This window comes from Branchiostoma lanceolatum, chromosome 7 (genome assembly GCF_035083965.1).
Source record: "Branchiostoma lanceolatum isolate klBraLanc5 chromosome 7, klBraLanc5.hap2, whole genome shotgun sequence".
NCBI lineage: Eukaryota > Metazoa > Chordata > Leptocardii > Amphioxiformes > Branchiostomatidae > Branchiostoma > Branchiostoma lanceolatum.
Window position 1 is genome coordinate 21195599 of NC_089728.1, and position 24997 is coordinate 21220595.

At 41.0% G+C, this 24997-nt stretch overlaps 4 protein-coding genes and 1 long non-coding RNA gene across 6 annotated transcripts; 2 read left to right on the top strand and 3 right to left on the bottom strand.

Moving 5' to 3' along the window:
* Positions 1 to 4255: 4255 nt before the first annotated feature.
* Positions 4256 to 6775, bottom strand: LOC136438124 (short-chain collagen C4-like). The gene is made up of 4 exons (XM_066432838.1): positions 6534 to 6775; positions 6308 to 6377; positions 6009 to 6122; positions 4256 to 4800 (listed from the first exon to the last, which is right to left on the bottom strand). The coding sequence occupies exons 1-4, from the start codon at positions 6702 to 6704 to the stop codon at positions 4292 to 4294; spliced, it is 864 nt and encodes a 287-aa protein (XP_066288935.1). The 5' UTR covers positions 6705 to 6775; the 3' UTR covers positions 4256 to 4291.
* A 163-nt stretch (positions 6776 to 6938) lies between these two features.
* Positions 6939 to 8656, top strand: LOC136438125 (short-chain collagen C4-like). The gene is made up of 4 exons (XM_066432839.1): positions 6939 to 7190; positions 7319 to 7367; positions 7531 to 7647; positions 8103 to 8656. Exons 1-4 carry the CDS (start codon positions 7032 to 7034, stop codon positions 8582 to 8584), a joined length of 807 nt encoding a protein of 268 aa, XP_066288936.1. The 5' UTR covers positions 6939 to 7031; the 3' UTR covers positions 8585 to 8656.
* A 1334-nt stretch (positions 8657 to 9990) lies between these two features.
* Positions 9991 to 10670, bottom strand: LOC136438710 (short-chain collagen C4-like). The gene is made up of 2 exons (XM_066433623.1): positions 10661 to 10670; positions 9991 to 10484 (listed from the first exon to the last, which is right to left on the bottom strand). Exons 1-2 carry the CDS (start codon positions 10668 to 10670, stop codon positions 9991 to 9993), a joined length of 504 nt encoding a protein of 167 aa, XP_066289720.1.
* LOC136438126 (short-chain collagen C4-like) lies at positions 10231 to 15649 on the top strand. 2 transcript variants are annotated; one of them, XM_066432841.1, is made up of 5 exons: positions 10231 to 10495; positions 13650 to 13734; positions 14066 to 14150; positions 14591 to 14719; positions 15048 to 15649. In XM_066432841.1, exons 2-5 carry the CDS (start codon positions 13729 to 13731, stop codon positions 15530 to 15532), a joined length of 705 nt encoding a protein of 234 aa, XP_066288938.1. In that variant the 5' UTR covers positions 10231 to 10495; positions 13650 to 13728; the 3' UTR covers positions 15533 to 15649. The 2 variants fall into 2 exon arrangements, with proteins under 2 accessions (XP_066288938.1, XP_066288937.1); XM_066432840.1 differs by lacking the exon at positions 10231 to 10495 and having other exon boundaries at positions 13550 to 13734.
* LOC136438511 (uncharacterized) lies at positions 11791 to 12622 on the bottom strand. Its single transcript, XR_010756439.1, has 3 exons — positions 12364 to 12622; positions 12042 to 12090; positions 11791 to 11931 (listed from the first exon to the last, which is right to left on the bottom strand). It is a non-coding gene; the product is annotated as an uncharacterized lncRNA (long non-coding RNA).
* Positions 15650 to 24997: the final 9348 nt, after the last annotated feature.

Below are 24997 nucleotides of genomic sequence, written 5' to 3' on the forward strand. Positions count from 1 at the left end.
TGTACCCTATATTTGCTACAAGATACCGAGTTGGCTCATGGGGTCTGAAAGTATTGACTTTGCGTATCTACTGCCGCTGTAAAAGTAAAGCCAATTTACTTTTACAGCGGCAGTAGACAAGCAAAGTCAATATTGGATCAGTATGACACGTGCACGGTGCCTGAGTGCCGTAGGTCGACAATGAAAAACATCTCATAGCAAGGTCAACGTATTGTGAAGGCCTTTCCATGCAAGCCTTTAGTGCTGCTCAGTGTCTTTTACGACAATACATTGATTGAATTTTGATCATAAACTTCTCTTGGGATGGTTGGGTTTTAAATAACTTGCTACAATAGTGTTTATATAATCTACTAAAAAAATCGAATAGTTTCGACGTCCCACCTTTACCTAATGGAGTGTTCAGTATAAGCCCATATACTAGATATCAAGCCATCTTGAAGTTATTACCTTCGTCAAGAAGGTTATATTTTACCGAACGTGTGTCTGTGTCATTTTTCAGTTTGTATTTTCAAGGACATTGTATGGTCTGGTAAACTACAGGACAAAACATTGGAGCTCATCTCTGACTCAGTTTCCGAACCTAGTTAGTGAACACGATAAGTCAAGAACGCCTGGATGGATTGTCTTCAAATTTGGTGTGTCGGTAGGTATGTGAAAAACCCTCAAGATGATTAGATTTTGGGCGAACTACTCTGCATAATTAAAGGGCAAAGTTTAAAAATCTGTTGTATTGCATCATCAGTCTCTATGAAATCAGGTATAGTGAAGGAGATATTCCCATAGTCATAGTGGCATGGCTCATACCCATGGGGCATTACTGGTAGTGGTGAAACGGACCTGAAACGAAACAGCTCACCTGGCTTGCTGGGCTGCAGTAGTAACAAGAGTGGTTAAGAAAAAAAAAAAACAGGCGACGTGAGGATTAGTAGGAAAGGGATGATTGAGCCTAATTATTACCTTTACCAACAATGTATTTTCAGTAGCGTTTGTATGTATGTATGTGTGTGTGTGTGAAGATAAGCAGTATAACTCTAGAAGGCTTGGATAGATTGTATTTATGATTGGTATGCGCGTAGGATGGCAATAGCTTTTGGCAGGTATATAGCTTAAATGATGATTTACTTAATACGATACTAATCATGCAAATCAGAAATTAATTTGCATAATTAATGAGGAAAGTTTGTACGTTCACTGTATTTCATCATACTCTCAAACATGTGACATGTAATTCAGTGGCAACACTGCGATTTCCAATAAAGTTATCTTGTATCTTGTATGTGCATGAGAAAGAGAAATATTGATAGATACTAATCCTGCAAATGAATACATCATTTGCATAATCAATGAGAAAAACTATAACTCAAGAAGGGGATGATGGCTCATCATGATTCTTTTATGGATAGCTTAGGTGAAGCTTGGTATAATCAAATGGTAATTAGGAAAAACAGAGTCTTGATTGCATAATTAATTTCGCAAACCCACTGCGTTCCATGATAGGACTATTCAACTATTCTACTTAACCTCGTAACGTCTGTAACTGGGGAAGAGAGGAATGTTGATAGGAAATATGCAAATGAAGACCTTATTGGTATAATCAATGAGAAACTACTATAATTCTATACAGGTGAATGACAGCAATTTCACACTTGTGGCATCTGGAAGTTATGTGAATATGAACATCATTCAATAATGATTATGCAAATAAGGACATTATTTGCATGATAGGTGAAAAGATGCTAGACAATAGCCTTCTTTGCTAAGATAACTTGTCATACTTGTAATATTTGGATGGAGAATATGATCAATTGATGTAGTTCATGCAAACGAGGATCTTTTTTGCGTAATCAATGATTAACACCCTATTATTGGCGAAGGTATGAGGTTGTGAAACTCTAGTTGTTTATATAGACAGACAGACAGGCAGTCAGACGCACAAACGAACGCGGACAAAAATATAATGGTTTGTTTGTTTGTATTGTATACCCGGTAAACCGCCTCATGGCGTAACATGGCAGCTTTGTACTGAACAGTACAAACTGCATATTCGGACAGATTTATATGATCCACTCACAGCTGAAAGGACCTCTACTCTTCTCCATATGCGTGGTGTTTTTTTTACGTGCTTGAGGTGTGGATTTCCTCAAACACGGGACCTACGATTTTAACGTCCTATCCGAGAAGCTAGGTAACGTAACCTTACCAGTTATGGTCCAGTTTGGGTGACGTCCACATATCGAGGTGTATTTTGCAAAGACTGTTCTCATGAACAATAGAGAGCGGCATAAGTATGATCCTTAGTCATGACTTTCCTTTAAACAGAACAGTAAAATAGGTTTAAGTTTACGTCCACCGACATAACAGAATAAACTCCTGAACCAGCACCAGCAAGTTACATTGAAGCGTCATGTATGGCGTACTTTATCATGTTTTTTCTAACTTACACGATAGCTAGTATTTTTTTTTAAGTAGCTGACGTTAAACCTTTTTTTTAATACACAAACTACCTATGGCCATTCGAGATTTGAAACTCTTCCTAGTTTTAGGAAGGCTTGATACAACCCAGCGAACCCCCTCACCAACGCTGCATTTTCACGCGTCAAAACATTATGGCCATGCGTTTATCACGTGAACGCCATGGCCACGTGCCGCCCATCATGGCTAAAATTGACTGCACAACATTATTTTCTTTAATCGTGTCAAGCAAGCGGTGAAACAAACAGAGTGACTTTACTATCATTTGTCTGTAGAGTAATTTGGACAGTTAATGTGTATTTTTTCTGATCTATGTTCTTCAAGTATAGAGCTAGACGGAGGAAGACTGAAGTGGACCATAATGGGCAACCCGAGCACAATTCTTCATCATACACCTCAGTATAAATGCATGCTCGCACGGCGTTAAACAGGCGGAGAAAAACTTACAGACCAAGCATGTTTCTGTTTAGAAGAGCTGATATTTCTGCCCATGGGTTTAATATTTGGCCCTGCCCGCGCGGTTTTAATATAAATAACGTTTTAGATGAATTGAACGATAATTGGTAAGGTTACGTTACTCATTTTCACCTAAGTCATGGAGAAAGTCGTGTAAAGTGCCTTATTCGAGAGCACAACGTCAGTCAGTCAGTCTATAAAGAATATGACAATACTGCGCAAACAAAATTTCAACAAAAAAAGTTAGTAAAACTATCAAAATGATCGAAACATACATACGGCAATACTATTTATAGCCTCATTATTTTCTCTGGCAAGCACTCCATTGACACTTGTGGGGAAGAGTATGAGGAGTTGAACACACAGTGCTACCAGTATACTTGCCCCTTGATGTAGTGACACCATGTGGCTATAGAACATACAGGAGATGAGTACTGTCCATATAACCGAACGTTTTGGGAATAATGTTCTTTTTAACGAACTCGCTCAGTGCAAGGCCGTAGGGGGGCACTCATCTAAGCACTGAACTAATTGCTACTGTAGCAGCATCTCTTCATTCTAGTCAGTCATCAATGCTCGAGACAAGCATAACTTTACTGACCCATTAGGAGAAGTAGGGGTCACGAAGGCTGCTTAGGAAATTCCCTACCCCATTTAGGCCGGAATGTTTTTGATCCACTCACATCGGGGCCTGCCCCTACTCTTTTTGGAAAGATGTGGTGGGTTATTTTACGTGCTCAGGGTGAGACTCTCTCTAAACACAGGATCTGCATTTAACGTCCTATCCGAGGGACTCCTTTACACCTAGGGTGAAGTGATGAATTTGTGTTAAGTGCCTTTCCCAAAGGAAGTACATAACTGAAGGGACCTAAAGATTAATAAATAAATATATAAGGGCACATGTCATGAATGTCTGGGGGCAACCCGGGATCGAACTCGGGTCCCCTTGTTTGACAGCGGAATGTTATAACCATTACGCCACATGACGCGGAATGTTATAACCATTACGCTACAGGACGCCACACAATTCTATAACTTCACGTTTTCGCCTCCCATGACAGGTATGCTTGTTAAACAGAGAGTGTTCTTTTTGTTTTCATCTTCATATAGACCCCGAAAGACTGACGCATCTCATGGCGTCATGTAACTAGTGCTAGTTATTGAAGGAAAGGGGCACGAACTTCTGTACGACTTGGAGCTCTTATGTCATAACACTAAAATGCATAAGCAAGGTACACAACGATAGCTATGAAAGCAACACATCGACTTCGTGCATCGTGCCAAACAATAGTGACAAGACAATGGCTAAACAAAGACTCGACACAACTCATTTGGCTGAAACCAGCTGATGACTTTTATTGTGCTAGATTGTACAAACCGCACATGTCAGCTCATTGCCATCTTCGTAGGGGCCACACGGGATACCACCACCGGCGGTACACCGTGCCTCTACAAAGTAAAGCAAGGCACCGTTTGTATTACTACTTGTCCAGTACACTGCTTCAGGCTGTTCGTCTACACATATGTGCTGCGTGCGGTGATGGCTGCTGGTGGAATGCGTATGTGTGTAGAACCTGGCAGACATTAGGTACCCAGAATATTCTTTCACCCATCCGGGGGGGCAGCTATTCCACCCCGGGACCATAAGGCTAGATCCCTTATTGACTACCCTACACACGGCACAGGGGGCGTCGTGTTGGTCGACGTCTCGGAAGGCGGGGTCGAAGTCACTAGTTTCGTACTCCACCCCCCACAGATGATCTCTGTTGTCCTGAGATCCTGCGACGGTGCTGCCGTATTGTGGGACGATGGGGAGACACAGGTAGTCTGCCCCACCACCACTCTTCAAGTACCCAGAGCCAGCCATCACGCCTGTAGGAAATCATATGCAATAAAACATTGACATAACTGCGAAAATGCAATATTTCATCATTTTCACACAAATCTATCACATAAAAGATGTCACCAACAAGTGGACATTTCTCTTCGGAAATCAGAGGAAATGCACACTCTTCAAAGGGCTTGTAATTAAGTCAATTTAATCTTGTATGTACAATTTGTGAAATGCGCTAGTGAAAAAAAGGACATTTCATGTTACTTAAAAGCCATAAACCCGCCATCTGTTATGCATTGTACGTAAGATTACAATCATAACAGGTGCAACTACTTCCACGGCTTCATCTATATCATAATTTTTTGCTACATGTTACCATAGGCCTTACACCACCAACTTTACATTTTCAAGTCAGAAGTATCAAATGATTTCACGATATTTGCTGCTATTGCGGTCATTTGGAGGATATCATAATTGATGACTGTTAAACAGATTCTGTTCACTTAAAGATCGATATGTATGAAAGTAATGGCAAGACTGTAATGAAGTGGTAAGGTCTTAGATGGCTTTGTAGATGTAGGGAATATTTCGCGTTGCATATGCATATAACGTAACATAACCAATTTACGTCCGATTTATTCAAAACGTATATCTATCTTAAAACCGCACGGACAGAGCCAAATGTTAAACCCATGGTCAGAAATATCAGCTCTTCTAAAAAGAAAATGCATGGTCTGTAAGTTTTTCTCCGCCTAATCAACGCCGTGCGAGCTTATATACGTAGGTATATGATGAAGAATTGTGCTAGGGTAACCCATTATCGTCCACCTCGGTCTTTTCCCTTCTAGCGCTATGCTGGAAAAACATAGACCAGAAAAAAATGCACAGTAACTGTCCAAAGTAGTCTGCAGACAAATGATGATAAAATCACTATGTCTGTCCGGCCGCTTACTTAACGCGATGGAAAAAAACAATGTTTATTTGTAAATTCCCCCCACATGCGCGGCACGTGGCGTTCAGGTGGTAAACGCATGGCCATTTTGTTTTGCTGTGCACAAATTAAAGAGATGGCTAAGGATCATACTTATGGTGTTCTTTATTGCTCATGAGAACAGGCTTTGGCATAATACACCGTGACATGTGGACATGAGCCAAACCGGACGTAAATAGGTTCTGCACGTAAATAGGTCATGTTACGTTACATGTACATGTTTTAAATGGACAAATCGAGACTACGTTTTCTTACCATCGTACACTAGCTCTGCTCCGTTTGGGCAGACCTTTCGTCCCCATCGGGTGTAGGTGGTGGACACCGTACCTGACAGCTGTCGAGCTCCGCGCTCTCTTTCGGGCAATAGGTCTACTTTGGTGGGTAAAGATGGACGCTTAGAGCTTGATAATATCTTCTTAAAATGAATGAAAGTAATCTCTCGGCATCTAAAGATCTCAAAGAGTTTGACAGCAAATTAGATTGGTGGAAATCAATTAAAAAGTACTGTTAATATTTTATATATTTTCAAAATAAATATACATCTTGTTTATCACCTTGCTCATGCCGCTCAGTTCGCTCTACGCCATCTTGACCAAGCGGAATAACGTCGTGCCATTCAGGTTCCTAGAAAAATAAGACAACCGTTACAGCACTGTCATACTATACATCCTGTCATCCACATATTTCCGGCTAAAATAACGATTGTCAAGTCAACTGTAAGCAGGTAGAACGATCAACTATAACACTTAAAAGAAATATATCCGTTGAAACATCACATACCGTCGAAAGATCATGCAAGTCTGTTTGAAGGTTGTTAGCCTCCCAGTCCTCAAATGTCGCCCCGACAAAGGAAAACGTGAAAACAAAGATTGCTATTACTGATCGCATGATGGTCATAGTGACTTTCTCCCTCTTGGAACTAACAAGAACTGCAACAAGTGTGAAATTCATTATTTTTTCTTGGGCAGCTTTAAAGTCAACACTTGATGACAGCTTATCTGGCAAATGAAATATCTATATATTGAGTCATACAAGCGATATGGATTGAGCGTGTACGTTGCTTGCACTAAGCGTTTGTGGCCTTGTCATCTGGCACAAGAGAGATAAGAAGTTTCCGCTGGCAGGCAAAGAAAACACGTCAATGGTCAATACGCCGACAGTGTTGACACATCGCCCGAACCTGCGCTATGCGCAAAGCTGACCCAAGTCTTTCAGCCTTGCACTTCGATGCTCTCTAAAAACATATTTTTTTAATCGTGAGCCTTGTCCCAAAGCAGCATGTCGTTTCAGATATACCTTCTGGTGTCCTGCATCGCAGTGACATCAACATCTGTACTTTCTGGGGAACTTGACATTTCTCCTGTAGTCAGTCACATGAATATGGCGGATATAGTCTCCTATACCAACCAACTGGTTCACGAAGTGGAAAAAACAGAGGTAAGGTATCTCATCAAATGTTTCTGTCTTTCTAGATTCCTTTTTGGTTATTGAGGGCTTAGGGGCTGACAGAACAAGCAAAAAACCTCGAGATACAACAAGTGTAATCAATTTGTTGTTATTCCTAGATGGAGTTGAAGAAGCTGCAAGCTGGAGACATCCAAGATGATGACGAAGGTACAAAGACGATTGATATAATTACAACTTTCACCACAAATCAACTACGCTTAGCTCTTGTTTGTTATTCAATTTGCTTAATTGTGTAGCATGTCACGCACGGGAATTTAAATCTTACACACATTCCTAATCATTTTCTTCGGTTGTATGTTGACCTCCAAAGCCGCCCTACAGATGAGGAAGAGGAACGCCGTCCTAACGTCTTCAGGTGGAGTAGTCACCACCTTTATCCACTGGGGAAGCAAAACATGCCCGGGAGATGGTTCCCTCGTCTATGACGGTAATATGACGACAGCTTCTTCAATGATTTATAGATGAGAGATACATCATTAAATCTTAACAGTATTTTCTTCTTTATGTCGCTTTCCTATCAAGCTCAAAGACTCGTCTGGCGAGCTATTTTCCTGCTGTGTGACGCCGGCTTTATTGATTGCGCATAAAGCTTATTGAACCATGTAAGTTAATAGATATTCTATTCAATACCATGGGTAGGAATTACGGCTTGGCACTTGGTATTAGAAATTATCAATTTTTGTACTATAAACAATACGAACATAATTTATTTAGGACTAAATTTGGTTTTTAATGCCCCTTCAAGCTTGAAAAACAGACCATGTCAGATATTCCTCTCTTAATGTGCGACTCCAGAAATAGACATCTCGAGGAAACGTTTGATCTGTCTCTACTGTAAGTGGTAAGTACCTTTTTTCTGATATACGAAAAACTACTTTTCAGGGGTTGTCGGCGGTGCTTACTTCGGTCATTACGGAAGCGGCACTAATCTCTGGTGCATGCCGTTTACGCCCATCTACCAGGACGCGCAACCCAGCTCGCAGGCAGACCGGGCCTATCTTTACGGCGCGGAATACGAGGCCAGTGACTTCCCTCCATTAGCATCTCTTTACCAACAAGATCCGCCGTGCGCCGTCTGCCTGATCCCTCGGGGTACCAGCATGATGCTACCGGCCAAGGAGTCCTTTCCTTCCGGTTGGACAACGGAGTACGTCGGGTACCTCATGTCTGCAGCCTACAGCGATACGGGCAGAAATGAATTCATCTGTGTAGAAAAGAACGCCGAGGCCGTACCTGGAACATCTCCCAATCAAGACGGAGCCCGCCTATATCCAGTCGAAGGACGATGTACCAACGGGGGTGGTATTCCCTGTGGCCCGTATGTTGAAGGACATGAGCTAACATGCTCTGTTTGCTCCATATAAATGCTGTCTAACGGCAACGGAGGTATCTATTAAAGTGGCAAGATGAATTAATAAAAATGACCAAGGTAATGATGCCGTGTGTATTTATCTTTACCTTCGCCAAGAAGTATGTATGTATGTATGTATGTATGTATGTATGTATGTATGTATGTATGCATGTAATGTATGTATGTATGTATGTATGTATGTATGTATGTATGTATGTATGTATGTATGTATGTATGTAATGTATGTATGTATGTATGTATGTATGTATGTATGTAATGTATGTATGTATGTATGTATGTATGTATGTGTGTATGTATGTATGTATGTATAAGACCAGCATAAGTCGAGAAGGCCTGGATCGATGAATTGTCTTCATATTCAGTATGTTGGTAGGTCTTCATGAGACCTGGAAATTATTAGATTTTGGGACCCTTAGCGGCTGTTACGGTGCTGCATTGGAACTTCCTGTTCTGATATCTCGTGTTCTAAACGTGCCATGGTTGTCATAGCTCTTGGACTTTAAACTAAATTTTACAGTAAATCTTTGTACTTAATTTTACCTTTACAGTGCCGTACGTTACTGACAAATATACCGTGCGTCGACGTCAGTTTATTTAGTGTTCTTTAAAACGGTTTGCCATTTTCTGAAAATTTCGCGTCAGAGTATGTCAAACGTGTCCCAGTCGCAAGTGCCGTCTACAAATCAATAAATGTAAGAATCATTGCCCAAGCCCTGCTCTCCAATACATACTAACGGTCTACTGTGCTCGCACGCATTCGAGACATACCCAATATGTTCTGACACTTTTCAATCAAACCGCGCTAATGTTTGCATTTCAGTTATTGATTAAACAAACTATCGGGTCTACCAAGTTTCCTTATGTGGAAAAATCGTTTGAATTTCTTTGGGCTTGATAACAAGGCTAATAATGGGTGGCCGTAGAATTTTACCTTCAATGTAAAGTCCTTCCCGTTCTCTTAGACAAATTCTTTAATAGATATCGCGTACCTTATCATATGTAGACATATATATGTCACGATTAAGATTGCGATCTGGCAGGCCTAAGATCGCCGGTCCTACAGGTAGAGATCCCGATCGGATTATGTGTCGACAGAGACTTCGTCCAGGATGCTACAAATGTGTTAGGTTGGTCTCCCATTCCTAAATCCTAAATATCAAGTCAATCTATTTATCTAAAGTTGAAGATAGAAAGTTCTTACTGCTTTGAAGCTAATGTCTAACAATGTACAGACTCCGATTGATCGGGGCCTCTGTATATTTCAGCCAGATCGCCGAACTTTTCAATATGCGTTCGCTGAGTGCGTTCTTTGAGTGGACTAAATGAAGAGAAGGATACACGTTTCAGTGTGGTCGATACTGTTGCTTTATTGATCTATTTCGGGACTTCGAAAAAGCCCTAGATGCTACAGACGGCACAGGTTAGCTCATACCCCTCAATGTAAGGTGAGCATGGCAGCCCGCCGCCAGAGGTACACTTGCCCTCTGCAGGGTAAAGCATAGCTGGATTTACGCTGGTGCCTGTTGAAGGAACCGTCTCAAATAGTTCGTCAACACAGATGTACTGAGAGCGGTCGTAGCTTCCACTGTGCTGATAAGCGGCCATAAGAAAACCTTTGTACTCTAGTGTCCACCCGCTAGGGCAGACGTTACGGGCAGGTACAATGATGTGGGTTGACCGGCGTGCGCGACACACGGCGCAGGGGACGTCGTGATTGACAGCGGCGGTGTAGGCGGCGTTGTTCGGCCAGCTTCCCTCGTACTCTACCGGATACATCCGGCCCCTGGTGCTCTGGGCACTAGGTGTAGTACGTGCGTAGATAGGGTCCATTGGCAGGCACTGGAAGTCGGAGGCTCCACCGTGGTTACTGTAGTGTTCACCTCCTGCAACTCCTACAGAAACAGTATGGATGTGTTTACTTTCAGTGTTTGGCAGCTACAGAAAATGCGCATAAGAAACCATTTAAGATAACAATAAGTATCATAATGTAATCCAATATATGTAGAATGTATAGTACATAACGGGGGGTGCCCAAATATCGGACGTTTTTTTACGCGCTGGAACTCACGGCGCTCCATTGCTGGTTGCCAGAGAATGGTCATGTTTTAATGAATGAATTTTGAACACATTCATCTAAAGACCATACTTGGACAAAAAATGTATTCATACTGTTCATGGGCCCTTCATGCTCCGCGTTACATGCGGAAGACGCTGTGAGACATTTTCACGAATGTACCTTCTGATTTAGTGCTACGCCAGATAGTGTGCCTAACTTCTTACGCTTTAGTAATTTTGCTCTCTTCGGAAGTTGGTGATGAAGTTAGGGAAATGTAAATAAGGCTTGAAGTCTGCTTTATTTTAGCTTTCTTTTGACCGGAAAAGTTTGACTGTGTGCACTTCTCACGTCATGTGAGAAGGGCTATATCTAGCGCATCCCAGCTCATGTTCCCACGGGAAAAAGGCTACTACGCGGCCCGACGTACGTATTGAATGCGGCCCGACTTACGAAATCATTACGAAAAAACGACACCGCTTACATCAACAATACTCCGTCTACTTATTGGGGGAAAAAAATGGCGGGAAAACAACGTCGTCAGACGACAGCAATGTTTACGTTGTTTTTCTTTGGTCGGTTTTTTTCTCAACAAACACTTAAAGACTGCTTGGCACAGGTCGTATATTTAGGTGCCAGGCCGCCTAGCTACGCAGTGACCGTCTACTTAGCGCTACCATCATTATTGTCAAAATACTACTTTTCGACAAAACAAGAAATGAATATGTACACATATGTTTTGAATGTAAATGACAATTATGTGCATGAACTTGGGTTATTTACCTTCCTTATCAGCATAGTCACTGGACACAAACACGGCGTACTTATGCAAAATAAGATCAGTAAAAAATCCGTGCGATGTTAGGGCGCGTGCGATGTCAGGGCGCCCCCCGTTAGATATCAAATTCAATAACATGCCGTTACCACGAAAGCTTTCAAATAGCAGACCTGCTCCTATGGGGTTATTTCCCTAGATATTCACTTATAACTGGCTAACGTATGAGACATGTGTTTGGATCTTTTTCGAAAAATATCAGATTGAGAATATGAACCTTATCCATCTCAGATGTTTGTTGATATCAAACTAAAAGACCATGAGGTTAGTGTGTAGTTACGTACTACACTGTACGACCATAATCCTTCACATTATCACAATCATTACTCCAACTTTCCACTATATATCTCTTCCGAAGACGCGGGGCAGTGTCGCCTCCCCCAGATGTTGTAGGTCGTGTAGACCTGCCCAGTAGTGTTGACTGTCAGTTGCCATTGTCTCTTACTTCGCCCTAATGAAATGAAAAGTTTCGGTGACTATTCTTCACGTCACATCAAATTTCGAGAAAACAATCAGAAAGAAAGCACAACATCCTGCTTGGAAACGAAAACGAGAACCAACCGTTTTCCTCTGTAATGTGTCTGATAGTTTTCAGCCAGGCCACATCTTGCTATAGATAAAGGGATGAAAAAAAATCGTTAAATTCTTTCTCGCTATCCCGTTAAAAAAATACGTTTTTATACTGTGTCGTGATTGACATTCTTAGCACTCCTTGAGGCAAAACAGTATACTGCTGGAAGAAATGAAAGTTAACGTCACATTTAAATGCTTGGATGGGCAGGAGTTTCGCGTACGTAAATTATAAAATGTATGCAGCAGTTTCCCCAAACCCTTTATTTTTCTTTAAAGCGTAATACGTAGACCTCGTTCTTGTATTGCTTACCTTCAATTCTTCTAACTCCGATGCCAGAGCAACAACGTCAGACAAAATATGCTGTGTGATCTTGTCTGTTGTGGCACAGTTGACTCCAACAACCCAGAGGAATGCAGCGAATATTACCCACATCATGTCTCAAAAAGATTTCGCAAACCTTACATCAAGCTTCACTTGAGGGTAAAACAAGTTTGAGCTTGTTCGCATTGTACATGTTTACATAGGCTCCACGCAATCTCCGGTCGTAGTTCTCATGTTGGCTTTTTTTTTTTGGCTGACGACACACTGTTTTCTAATGGCTACCTTTGCGTAGTGGTTTGTGCCGGCCATGAACATTTTCAGAAGGCCAAGCGGTGACTGGCATACAGTGTAAAGTTTACGTGCAATTCACTGATTGGATAAGCCCATCAACCTATCACAAGTGCTGAAGTAATTCGATATGGTGGCAAACGCATTCGTAGCATGCAGCTTTAGATGGATGTAGTTAACATAATCATTGTAAGGGTCACCAAAAGGCTCTCATATCCTTAATTTTCAAACGTCGACTGTGAGACGTCGTTGTCTGTGAGACGTCAATATCTTTCCTTATAGCTACATCTTCTTAAGCCAATATCATCGGTCATTTTGTCCAGCAAAGACAATTTGATACATTTTTATGGTTACATATGAATAAAGCCCGGTATCCACGCGTTGACCATAAGATAAAGTAAATGGATATAACAGTGGGTGATAGCTGGGCGAGGCACTAAGTGTATACACATCGATATCTGTAATGTTGGTGAGATCGCTTGCTACAAAACATTAGTCATTACGTAAATTTTGTATAAGTACATTTTGTTGATAGTTGGTTGCACCTATTCATTGAACACGACAAAATTCATTGAACTGTAGTCATTTCTTTACCTAAAAAGTTGTACATTTTGATTGATTACATGTACACAATGTTAACATAAACCTGTGAGAGAAGTCCAGGTGGAGTCAAAAACAACTTGTCCTTCACTTGTATCATATCCTGACAATGAATGTTAATCTACCAGTGGCGGCAGCTTGCGGATATGACCAGTGATAACCTTATGGCAGCTCAAATATTTCCTCTGTCAACGTAGCCACGTGTGTCATTTTATTGATGCAGTAATGCAATGCTGTTAAACAGAGCTCTGTAACACAAGTACAGTTCTAATTCCAAACAAGTAAATTGAACATATCCATAATAGGAGGCACCGAGACTATTGCAGAATGTCCAGGTTCTTGTTAGCGTGCATTTTGGTATTGCTGATGACGTTTGTCACCTGCAGATGCCAGGAGGAGACTGACTTGCATCTCGTCAATGCCCTTCTGGAAAAAGTAGAGGATGTCACAAGAAGGTTGGCCTCAATGAAGGTGCTTGTTATTAACCATTCCTTCACCATGCAGATCCTTCTGTACACGATATTATGTTCTAAATACTTTGCCGGTAGTCAACAAATCAAAATAACATCTTGGACCAGATGAATTGTATTCGATAATACCAGTCTCAAATATGAAATCATGACTAGAAAATTATAAATCGGGAACAATTGTCACAATCACGCGATACACGGTTTAGTGATTTTGTATCTCCTTGCTGCTTGTAGATATAGATGTGTGCAATTTTTAGTGTATTAGCCGAGACCTACAATCCCAGGAAATTACAGCATGTAATTTTGACTGTTGAGCCATATTCTACTTCCAGACTGAAGCTGCGTCGATTCGAAAAAGTATGGAGTCGATTGACAAAAACGATGTAGCCAGCACGACGGACTACGGCGAAGATGAAGGTAAAACCGCCTCTAATTGCAAATGATGGGGTATTTGTTGTTTTGAAAACAATACATAAAACGGTGGGGTCGTGTGGCTCAACGGCAGAGCGTTCGGCTCAGGACAAGGGGTCCCAGGTTCGAATCCTGTCATGTCACCGATCTTGTACCCTTGGGAAAGGCACTTTACACGACTCTCCTCACTCCATCCAGGTGTAAAAGGGTACCTGACTTCGGTTGGTCATTACGACATCGTATTGAGGTCGATGTTGTTGTTGTGTATTGTGTAAAAACCTGTAGACCCTGGATCAGTTCAGTGCTAGAAATGCCTCAATTGCGGGTAATTTCTGACCTATAAAAACCATTATTGTTATTATTAAAACTCAGTGTAGTGCAGTTTATGTTTACATGCTTCTATTATTACCATCATAGTACCTTATGATTCTGAATCTTTCCAACAGGCGTCGATGATGACATTGAGAACCGTCAGCTGCGTTCTAATTCTGTCCATGTCCACCAAGCTGCTTCGGTGACGTACGTGAGATGGGGAAAGAAAACGTGCCCTCAACATGCAGAACTGGTGTATGAAGGTATGCGCATTTACAAATGTCCACACCGTAATATTATGATATAGTATTCGCATAAACTTTTGTCTGCACCCCGATTATCTTTCATGGCTACATATGTATATTTATGATGGAAAGAGAAAAGCAGTCTGGATACATAGCAAATACAATATACTTTTATATAGCCGGCTTAAAACGAGATGCCATCTAGCTGAACATCCTATATTCATCTCTGCGCTCATAACATAGTTATGAAAGTGCTTGTGCTTACAACATATTATCGACGTAATATAATTATCTAGCTTATGTACAATGCATTTATATTATGTCTTTCCTTGTATTTTTTGTTCAGGAGTAATTGGCGGATCACACTACGGTCACAGCGGGGGCGGTGCTAACTACCTCTGCATGCCCTATCAACCGACATACGACGCACCTGCAACGGGAGGACAGACCACCCGTGGACTGCTCTACGGGAGTCAGTACTACACCAACGACTTCGAACCGTACAACCAGCTCTACAAGCACGACCCACCCTGCGCCGTCTGTAGGGTGTCGGCCCGCAGTACTACCTACACCGTACCCGCTAGGAACGTGTGCCCCTCGGGCTGGAACGTCGAGTACACCGGCTACATGATGACGAGCCAATATGGACAACGACGCACCCAGTTCATCTGCATGGACGAGAACGCCGACTATGTTTTCTGGACCAGCTATGATCAAGGGACGGCTGCTATGCTCTATCCCGTCGAAGTTATGTGTGTCACCGGCGGAAGCATACCATGTGCCCCGTACGTGAACGGAGATGAACTGACGTGCGTTGTCTGTACGTCTTAATACGGCCACGTATGTGTATGCTATTTCAGAGATAACTCAAGCCTATTTAATAGCAGGCTTGGCGTCCATGTGTTCACCTAGAAGACATGCAAAATAATAAAGAATAACCAAAAACCATACTTGTGTTCGATTCTTTGTTGTGTCTGTTTTATAGACAACAATAAGGTTTGGAAATGATCTGTATCTGTATAGCCGGCATAACCGCCCTTCGGCGTAAAACACCAGCTGGATCTGGAATCATCTTCACATACTTCTAATGTTTTCTTTGCATCTAAATTACTTTGTTATTGATATAAGTAACTTCACAACAGATGAGCAAAATTCACTTCACAGTAATCATGTCATAGCAATAATAGTAATTGGAAAATCCTACAGGTGTAATGACTGGTGTACTGTGAGATGTCTGAAAAGGGATAATGCCAAATATCATAGAAATTTTTTGGCTTGCATCCATTTATCCTTTGTTTAACCTCTATTCCACAAGTCATTCGTTCTCTCATTCATTCAATCTGCTTATTCATTTTGTTCAATTGTCTTCAAGGTATTTACACAGAGCCCATACAGAGCTAGGAATTCATTTTTCGTCAACGTTTAACTTTGTTAGGTGCACAAAAAAGATAAAACATGATTCAAACAGTTATGTTAGCAAAACCTAGTCATAAACCTTACTGCTTGTCCTCAGAGCTTAGATATGAAATGGAACCCAGAACATCAATAACTTTTTAGTACCGGTTGCACTGACAGTAGACTGCTCTTAAGCCTCAAACACCCGAACGGGGTAATTTTTGACCCCAGGCGTAGATTTTGACGTGCTATTTGAACATGTTTGATCTGAAAAAAAATTCCTTCCGTGACTTTGTCAGTAGACGTCTTTTCTAACCTCTCCAAATGTTCTAGGTAGATCGGCACAATACTGTTGACATTATATAGGAAAGTGTGTGTTGAGATCGCTGGGGTCATTTTTGACCCCAGCAAAAATAATGTGCTGTTTTTGAGACCTGCCCTCTGTAACTCCTAAACTACTTATTGTATGACCACCAAATTTTTAGAGGATGATGCTCATGCGAATTAATATTACCATAACAAATTTTATGTCATAATAACGAAATATGACGTCATTCAAGACGTGGTCCTTCTGATCTTTTTGCATAAATTATGATAATAAAAGGGAATTATTCATACCTAAACATGCCAAAACATTCCTCTTACACAGTGTACGGATAACAATCAGCGAATAAAGTTAAAAGGACATTTTGGGGTCATTTTTGACCCCGTTCAGTCATTTTAGTCGCAAAAATAGGTTCAGGTGTTTAAGGGTGAAGCAGACTGAACACAGTGCGTGATGGTACGGATAGTGTCGGCTGTTCGCCCCGCCTGCCACACACAGTTCACCAGGATCATAATTTGCACCACAGGGCAAACACTCCGAACTTCCCCGTCGCGTTTATTGTGTTCTCTGTAATACAGCGAACAGAGGTGCCCCGAAATCACCCTTCTAACAATCCCTCCTTGTTCAGGACTCAGTAACAGTTTGCATTATACAGAACAGTGACAAAAAGCGATTTTTTTAGCAGAAATCTATATCTAGTATTAGGAATTATGCCACTGACAGCTGTCACAGATATACATGTGAACTAACAGATTGGGATTTCAAAGACAAATTTTTATGAATAGAAAGTGCCTAATCTTTGGAAAAATTTGGTGTTAGACTTACTTACATGTTATAATTGTGCAATTTTATCAGACTGGCATTGTCCAAAGTGTTAGATAAACATCCTCTGTACATCCACTATGTCATAATGCTATCATCATTGGTCTGCTGCAACTGTAAGTAGCTTCTTCCAGTTCTTTCTGTTGCCAGCAATGTTTGCGATCTGCCCTGGTGCAAGCAAGCCGCTGTCGTCACCCAGACGTTGCTGTATGTACTGCAGGTAGGTTGTAGGTTGACGTCCTCGCCTGCGTCTGCCATGTGACGGTGTGTATAGTGCGTACAGGTTGACAGGCTCATTCTCAGGCATGCGCAGTACGTGTCCAATAAACTTCAGCTGCCTTGACCTCACATGATGCTACAGGGCTATTGATTACATAAGAATAGATAGAATCTTGAATAAAATCAAAGACTCTATTCCAAGATTGCACATCCTTTTTGTCTATCATACCTTTTAGCAAATTCAGAAGAGACGTTTTAATCAATTATTAGAGCAACTGACTTAGTCTTTTGTGATAACTACCTAGCTACATTGATGAGTAGTTTAGACAACAGTGTGAAGAAGTTGAGGTATAGTTCATGGTCTTTGTCTGGATATACGTTGATCTCCATGATGGGAAGTATCTCTGATAGAAGGTCTCCAACAACTGGACCTACCACAGAATTAGAAAGAAAGAAATTAGCCCCTTAAGGTCACATCGATCTATTTTCTTGATTTTTGACTATTTTTTCCTGACTTGAAATATGAAATAAATCACAGTAGCATCCAGTAACTGTACAACTGTACGTTCTTTCTTTCTTTCTTTCTTTCTTTCTTTATTTCTTTCTTTCTTTCTTTCTTTTTGCCTGCCCACATTATTTATTTCGAGCAAGAAAAAAGGAACCGAGGCAAGCATTAAATTGTTTTATGGCCCAAAATATTGAATTTCTGCATAGCTAGTCATATCTCTAGTTATAATATTAGGGGTTTGTATGTCTATTTCAGTTATCAAATATCACCAAATCTATAAGTTAGCAAGGCTATATCAACAATATTAAGTTAATTAACCTGCTTGTAATAAGAGAGTGTCAAAGATGACCCGTTTTGGATACAGGGTGGTCCAGTACGCGTGGGAGGGTTGCAGCACTTGGCGTACCTGCTGCGTGTGACTGGTATACAGCTGCTAAACACCTGACAGCGCCTGGACATCTTCAAGCTGCCGCAGGGTGTTCTGGGCTTGAGGGAGGAAAACTAGGAATTAACACTGTAGCAATCGTTGGCTGCAGAGATTTCAAAAGGAAAACATAGAAATACTGGAAGTCTTGAAATATTTGTATGTTCAGAGACTTTGTGTAGGCAATTGTGTAATGAGTGCACTCTGCATCAAGGTTTTCACATGCTGTATGGTGATGTATCAAAAGCGCCCCCTTTCCTCTTTAAGCAGAACTGCAATGATAGGATATATAGTCTCTTCTTGACAAAGCTAAATTTGATACCTCACTGGAAAAGGATATTTTTTTCATTTCCAAGTTACCTTCAATTGGGCTGTAACTGTTAAAACTAAAACGTAATGAGAACTGTTTTCAAAAATTGTGGCTAGCAGTGTATATTGACATGAAGCACTGGCCTTGGTTAATATCAATTAACTGTTACAGTGAAGTTCTGGGAATACCTGTTCCATGACTCCACTGTCCCTACACAGAGCCATGGTGCTGATCAACACAGTGAACAGCTGCAGGCTGTATGGTGCTGTCTCCTGCTGATTGACAGCCAGGATGGCCTGTACACAGGGTAGCAGGTGGTACTGGATAGTTCAAAGTCAATAACTTAACAAGTATTGTCCTGTCCAGCAGTGAAGACCTGCAGTGCTGTCTCGTGCTAAGAATCAGGTTTGCTTTCATCTAGGACAGCAGCTGAAACTGGGGCTGATCATGAGGAAACAATGATCATGCTCAAACCTATTGTGTTAGATATAGTTTGATTATCTCAATTGTGAAAAAATGATCATGCAATGATCTTGTAACATAACCATACTTTTTAGATACAATATCTTAAACTTACGATTGCATTTTTCACAGCAATATCACGTTGACCAATTCCAAAGAGCCTATCTAGAATATGTTCAAGTACGTATCAATAAATATCAATAAATTTAGACAAAAAATATTGTAGCATGCAATATTCTAAAAAAAATGAAGATGATGATAAATGGTTTATTATCATTACACAACATTCACAGAAAACAAACAACAGCCTCGCAGGTAACCGTAGTTGCCTGAATTGCACTGGAGTGACACTGTTTTGAAATCGTTATCATTGTCTACAATTGCAACTTGAAGTCATTCTTTTTAAAAATATCATTACAATAAATGTAGATCTACTGAATCAACCATAAATGTTTGCTACATCACATTATAAACAAACAAAACGCCCGTGGGCATTGCACTAGCACAAGGAACTGGAGGAGTCAACATTGTTAAACATGACCATGTAGGGTATGGAGCTTTTCTTATTAATAATGGTATATTGGTCAGAAAGTATCCATGCAATGGCAGCCAGTGCTGAATTGCTGCAGGGTTTACAATCACATGATACAGAACAGATACACATTTGCTCCACACTTGTACTTTGTGGAACAGTCGCAAGAGTCTGGGCGCCTGCCATTCGGCGCCAGCAGGTGTCCTCAATACGACCTTCCCCAACTGATGTCAGTTACCCATTCACACCTGGGTGAAGTGAGGAAATTTGTGTTAAGTGCCTTTCCCGAGGGCAAAACATCGGGGCATAGCAGCGTTTTCGAGCCCGGGACCTATCGGTTCTGGGCGAAACACCCTACCGATTAATTGCGCCACACGATGCCACCGTAAGCGTTCAGTATGTGACTTACATTCATTTAGATTGTGAAGAGAAAAAATATTGAGTTTTGGTGCAGATTCCCATTGTATTTTTACCTTGTGATTTCAAACCGACAGGAAATTTAGTGCCTGAAAAAATGCCAATCCTCCAATTTCTGTCAGTCTATGACTATAGGTAGAGTTACACCACCTTCGCCAAATGATATTGAACTTACAGACTAATGAAAGTACCAAGTTTCCACCATTTACCAATATAGCATTATGTAGCATTTTCGCATCAATCATTCAAATAAAGTCTTCATATGCTTAATTGATATTTATCAATATTCGACAATCGACTGTGGCTGTCACTTTCAGCACCCATGCATGTCGAGTCGCCAGTAGGGTAGCTGTGAGGGTGTATACCTACAGTATTTTGGTTTGATATGATATGGGGTTTAATATGATGTAATATGAATGTATCACTACTATTAGCACACAACCTTGTCTTGACTTTGTTCTCCAGTTCTTTTCCTTTAGTTACGATGAACGACAGCGGATACTGTCTGAAACGTTTTCAAAATTCCATACAGTTGCTTGAGTAATTATTTTTGGCGTATCGCTACTACTGTTTCAACCGAGACCTTTATAGTCCTCCTTGCCTTGCATTGGGACATTCTGGCCACGGCAGTCCAAGTCTCAAGAATAGTAAGAAATACTGTTGACCATCTTCCATTCGTTCGTAACTTTTGACATTAGACAGGTTTGGGTAAACGTAACGAATAAACTATTTCCAAAGATTTATGTTTAACTCTTGCCTGTGATCTGTATGCTTTAAAAAAATGAGCAACCAGCCATTTCACAACGAGAAGAATCAATTATACCAGTCGTCCACACACAGTGGCAAGAGACATGTCCCTGGTGCTGAACACTATCCACACAAAGCGCCGACTGTCCTTGGTGCTGAACGCCGTCCACGTACATATGCATAAAAACACGTGTCTCCTTAGTTCTGACAACATAACGTTATATACACAAACAGACATGTCCCTGGTGCTGAACGCTATCCACACACAGCGCCGACTGTCCTTGGTGCTGAACGCCGTCCACGTACATATGCATAAAAACACGAGTCTCCTTAGTTCTGACAACATAACGTTACATACACAAACAGACATGTCTCTGGTGCTGAACGCTATCCACACACAACGGCGACTGTCCTTGGTGCTGAACGCCGTCCACGCACAAAAACACGTGTCTCCTTAGTTCAACATACATACACAAACATACATGTCCTTGGTGCTGAACAACATCCACACAGTCAAACAGGCCTGTATTTGACGAACACCATATTCACATAACCATACAGACTGTCCCTGGTGCTGAACACTGTGCACACACAGGCACACCTATTCTTGGCGATGAGAAGTTCATGTGACTGTTTTAAAGAACGTTTTAAAGAAACTTTTATTAATTTCAAGCGAGGTTCTTGAGTTACTGTGATAGGTGAGGTAAACGGAATGTGAATATACGTGTTGTTAGGATCACATTACATGTATGTCTGTTGTTCTGGAACGCGTAAACTCGTTTTGTCAGTTCAGGTAGGGTCATGATTAGACTTTAAATAACTGTAAAAGATTGGCAAGACGGGTGATAAAAGAAAAGTTACAACAAAAAGGTTACAAGTAATTCGTTAACAGAAACAAAATATTTCCAAAATTAGAACTCAACTGACAGAAACTGGCTTTAGTATCATACTATTAATTTTCCTCTTCTACAACCTGCCCTACCCATCGACGTTTCAAATGGAATCGCCTTCACCATATATGGAAGTGGTCAGAAACAATCGTAGAACAACAAAACGTCACAACAAACTGTTCACACATTCGCAGGTTTCTGTGATGATAAACAGACAGGCGTTCATAGGTGGAAATTTTGATACGGTAGAAAGTATTATTTGGTGCGTGTAGACAGCATAATTTCAAAGATGCAGGCGGCTGGAAAGAGAACTCTATCTTTAGCGGCTTCCTTGCACGGCAGAAACAGCGCAGTGAAACTAAGAAGACCGCCCGCAGGTGTGTACGTGATTGTGTCATCTGACATCTACTCGGAGCTACTCGGAGCAAGAGTACAGTACAATTTTTGGAGTCGCATTGTAACTCAGATTCGTATCAGCCATTTTCCGACAAATTCCTTTCTAAGTTGCGTTAACGACTAAATCTGACAAAATAAACTAGCCAGTGAGATGCTGGAAGGTGTCTGCTTTCCAGAGATGTTTTCAGATTGACAATTTTGGCACTTTGGAAGTAATAGAAAGTGACCACGATTTAACGTTTCCAAAAAAAATAGCGGTTTCTACTACTAGTACTTTTCTTTAAACGTTAAATCGCGGTCACTTTCTATTACTTCCAAAGTGCCAAAATTGCCAATCTGAAAACATCTCTGGAAAGCTGACACCTTCCAGCATCTCACTGGCTAGTTTATTTTGTCAGATTTAGTCGTTAACGCAACTTAGAAAGGAATTCGTCGGAAAATGGCTGATACGAATCTGAGTTTCAATGCGATTCACGTGATTTGATTGGTCGGGGTGGAGTAGTGACTCGGTACCTACGGGAAGGAGGTCAGTGACCTCCGACGGGGGCTACGGGATTATACCAACATGAAAAATGGAGGTATAGTTTTTGTCCTGTCCTGTCTGTCTGTGTGTGTGCCTGTGTGTTTGCGTTTTCGGATTTTGTAGTCAGCATAACTCAAGAACATCTGGATGGATTACGATGATATTTTGTATGTGGGTTGCACGTTGGTCTTGAAAATGAAAGTCAATGTAGATTTTCGGACTGTCAATGATTGTTTAAAACAAACAGCTGATAGATTGCACTTTGTGTAGTAAGCGTTCTTTTATCTCACACAGTCTGCTGAATGATTCACATGTATCTACATTAGATTTGTCTACCGGCATCAGCTAGAACAATCAAGATTGTACAGAAGCTAATTCTCGAAATTTCTTCTTATAAGAAAATTTGTCCACGAATTTAGAAAAATTAGAAAACAAGAAAAAATGTTTGGTAGTGAACTTATTTTTTTTCTATAATGACTCACGCCCACTATGATTGTCTGGTAGCTTGTACGTTGCCAGACGATTGCATGAATTAAATAAGCAGAGAGTAGACGGGTCTTTGCACGAGGAAAGACGGAAAGAACTCCAACTTAGGAGGGAGACGCTCTGGGGCTTTTTTTATTTATCTATTTATTCAGATTTACTACATTTGTGGAAGGGTTGACATAACAGGTGACTATCACCTTTTCAAGATGTCAACCCAGACCAGACTGTAAGGTTTGGACCATCGCACACCGGGGCATGCCCCTACTCTTTTTTGAAAGGTGTAGTGGGTTCTTTAAGTGCGCGGGGCGTGGCTCTCCCCAAACACGGGACCTCCATTCAACGTCCTATCCGAGGGACGTCCCTAACCGAAGCTAGGTACTCATTTTCACCTGAGTGAAGTGAGGAAATTTGTGAAGAAGTGAGGAAATTTATATTGTGCCTTTCCCAAGGGCATAACGTCCGGACGCATGTCCAGACATGTCTGGGGGCAACCCGGGATCGAACTCGGGTTTCCTTGTTTGACGGCCGAATGTTCTAGCGGTTACGCCACACGACGCCACTTCTATGTTTTAATCAAATCCCTCCCACTCGTAGGAAAGAATGGCGTGTCAAGTGCCAGTCTCGTCACACGCAGACCAATCTTACACCGTCTCACACGGATTCAAAACATGTTGGATTCATAATGGTGGAGAAAAAACATTGCTAATACTGACTGCTGCAGCTGTGTCTACCCACAGATTATTGCATTAATTGGTCATGCGAACAATGGGAAAGGGAACCGTTTTTTATCAAAAAATTTGTATCTCCGCCTTCTAATTGAATGAAGGAAGACCTTTATGGCGCATTTTTGCTATACTGGGCTAAGCTCATAACAGGACAAAACATGTTGAACAAATACAGTATACTGCTGACGTGAATCAAGCTAGTACACGCGTAAACTTGCGAAACGATCATTATGTGTTTTATTTTCATTAAATGTGGTAGATTTTGAAGTCCATGATGTTAAAAGGTATCACAAATAACAACTGGTACAAACATGTCACTTAGGACGCTGCAAACAGGGTGGAAGATTCCAGTCAACACAGCATAGTTTTTCTCACGAAAAACTGTATTTATTGACCTGTTCTAATTACTTAATTGGTAGAAAAATTGTACAGTCGTTTGATACAGTATCGGGTGATATTACCATACATCGTATTGGTCAAGATGTATTTTTTTCAATACGAAATACTTGTAGTGGTTGTGCAAAGTCAGTGCTACTAAAAAAGTACTTTGCACAAATGAAGGTTTCGTATACTTGGTGTAGCTGTCAACTCAATATGTTTCTAGCGTTTCTGAAAGAATGCATCATCTTGTGAAATGGTAATTTGATCAAAAACAATATAACTTAGCCCAAAATCATCATTTCAAAATATAAACGTAGACTCGCATAATCCTTGATGTATTACTATCATGTACATTCCTGCAAAGTAATATTGATAAACATCGAAGTACAAGCCAAGGAGAGCTTTTTTTCTAAAAATGGGCGTGGCCTTATAACCCATGATGATGTAATCATGACGTCATACCAATTCGCATAAATTATCATCTTGCTATAAGGTACCACCTGAAAAAAATCAAGGGTGAGGAAGGTTTATAAACGATTATAAAGGGGTTTTTCAATAACATCCCAAAACTCCTCAGCCACCCTTCAATTGTACCTTAACCTGATAGTAGGACTTGACAGATGAAAAATTCGCTCATGCCACAAGGCCAATCAAACCACTCGTCCAACCTGTACCCGTACCAGGCGCAGTCCTGATCTTTCCAACCGTTGTCTGCTTGAGTGAATGCCCAACCG

Bases quoted from the DNA above. Each gene is read 5' to 3' on its own strand.
- LOC136438124 (XM_066432838.1), bottom strand. From the start codon at position 6,704: ATGAATTTCACACTTGTTGCAGTTCTTGTTAGTTCCAAGAGGGAGAAA. The intron at 6,378-6,533 runs GTATGTGATGTT...TTATTTTTCTAG, and splicing joins ACTTGCATGATCTTTCGACG to GAACCTGAATGGCACGACGT. The intron at 4,801-6,008 runs GTAAGAAAACGT...GATTTCCTACAG, and splicing joins AGCAGAGCTAGTGTACGATG to GCGTGATGGCTGGCTCTGGG.
- LOC136438125 (XM_066432839.1), top strand. From the start codon at position 7,032: ATGTCGTTTCAGATATACCTTCTGGTGTCCTGCATCGCAGTGACATCA. The intron at 7,368-7,530 runs GTACAAAGACGA...TGACCTCCAAAG, and splicing joins CATCCAAGATGATGACGAAG to CCGCCCTACAGATGAGGAAG. The intron at 7,648-8,102 runs GTAATATGACGA...ACTACTTTTCAG, and splicing joins TGGTTCCCTCGTCTATGACG to GGGTTGTCGGCGGTGCTTAC.
- LOC136438126 (XM_066432840.1), top strand. From the start codon at position 13,591: ATGTCCAGGTTCTTGTTAGCGTGCATTTTGGTATTGCTGATGACGTTT. The intron at 13,735-14,065 runs GTGCTTGTTATT...TTCTACTTCCAG, and splicing joins GAAGGTTGGCCTCAATGAAG to ACTGAAGCTGCGTCGATTCG. The intron at 14,151-14,590 runs GTAAAACCGCCT...TCTTTCCAACAG, and splicing joins GGACTACGGCGAAGATGAAG to GCGTCGATGATGACATTGAG.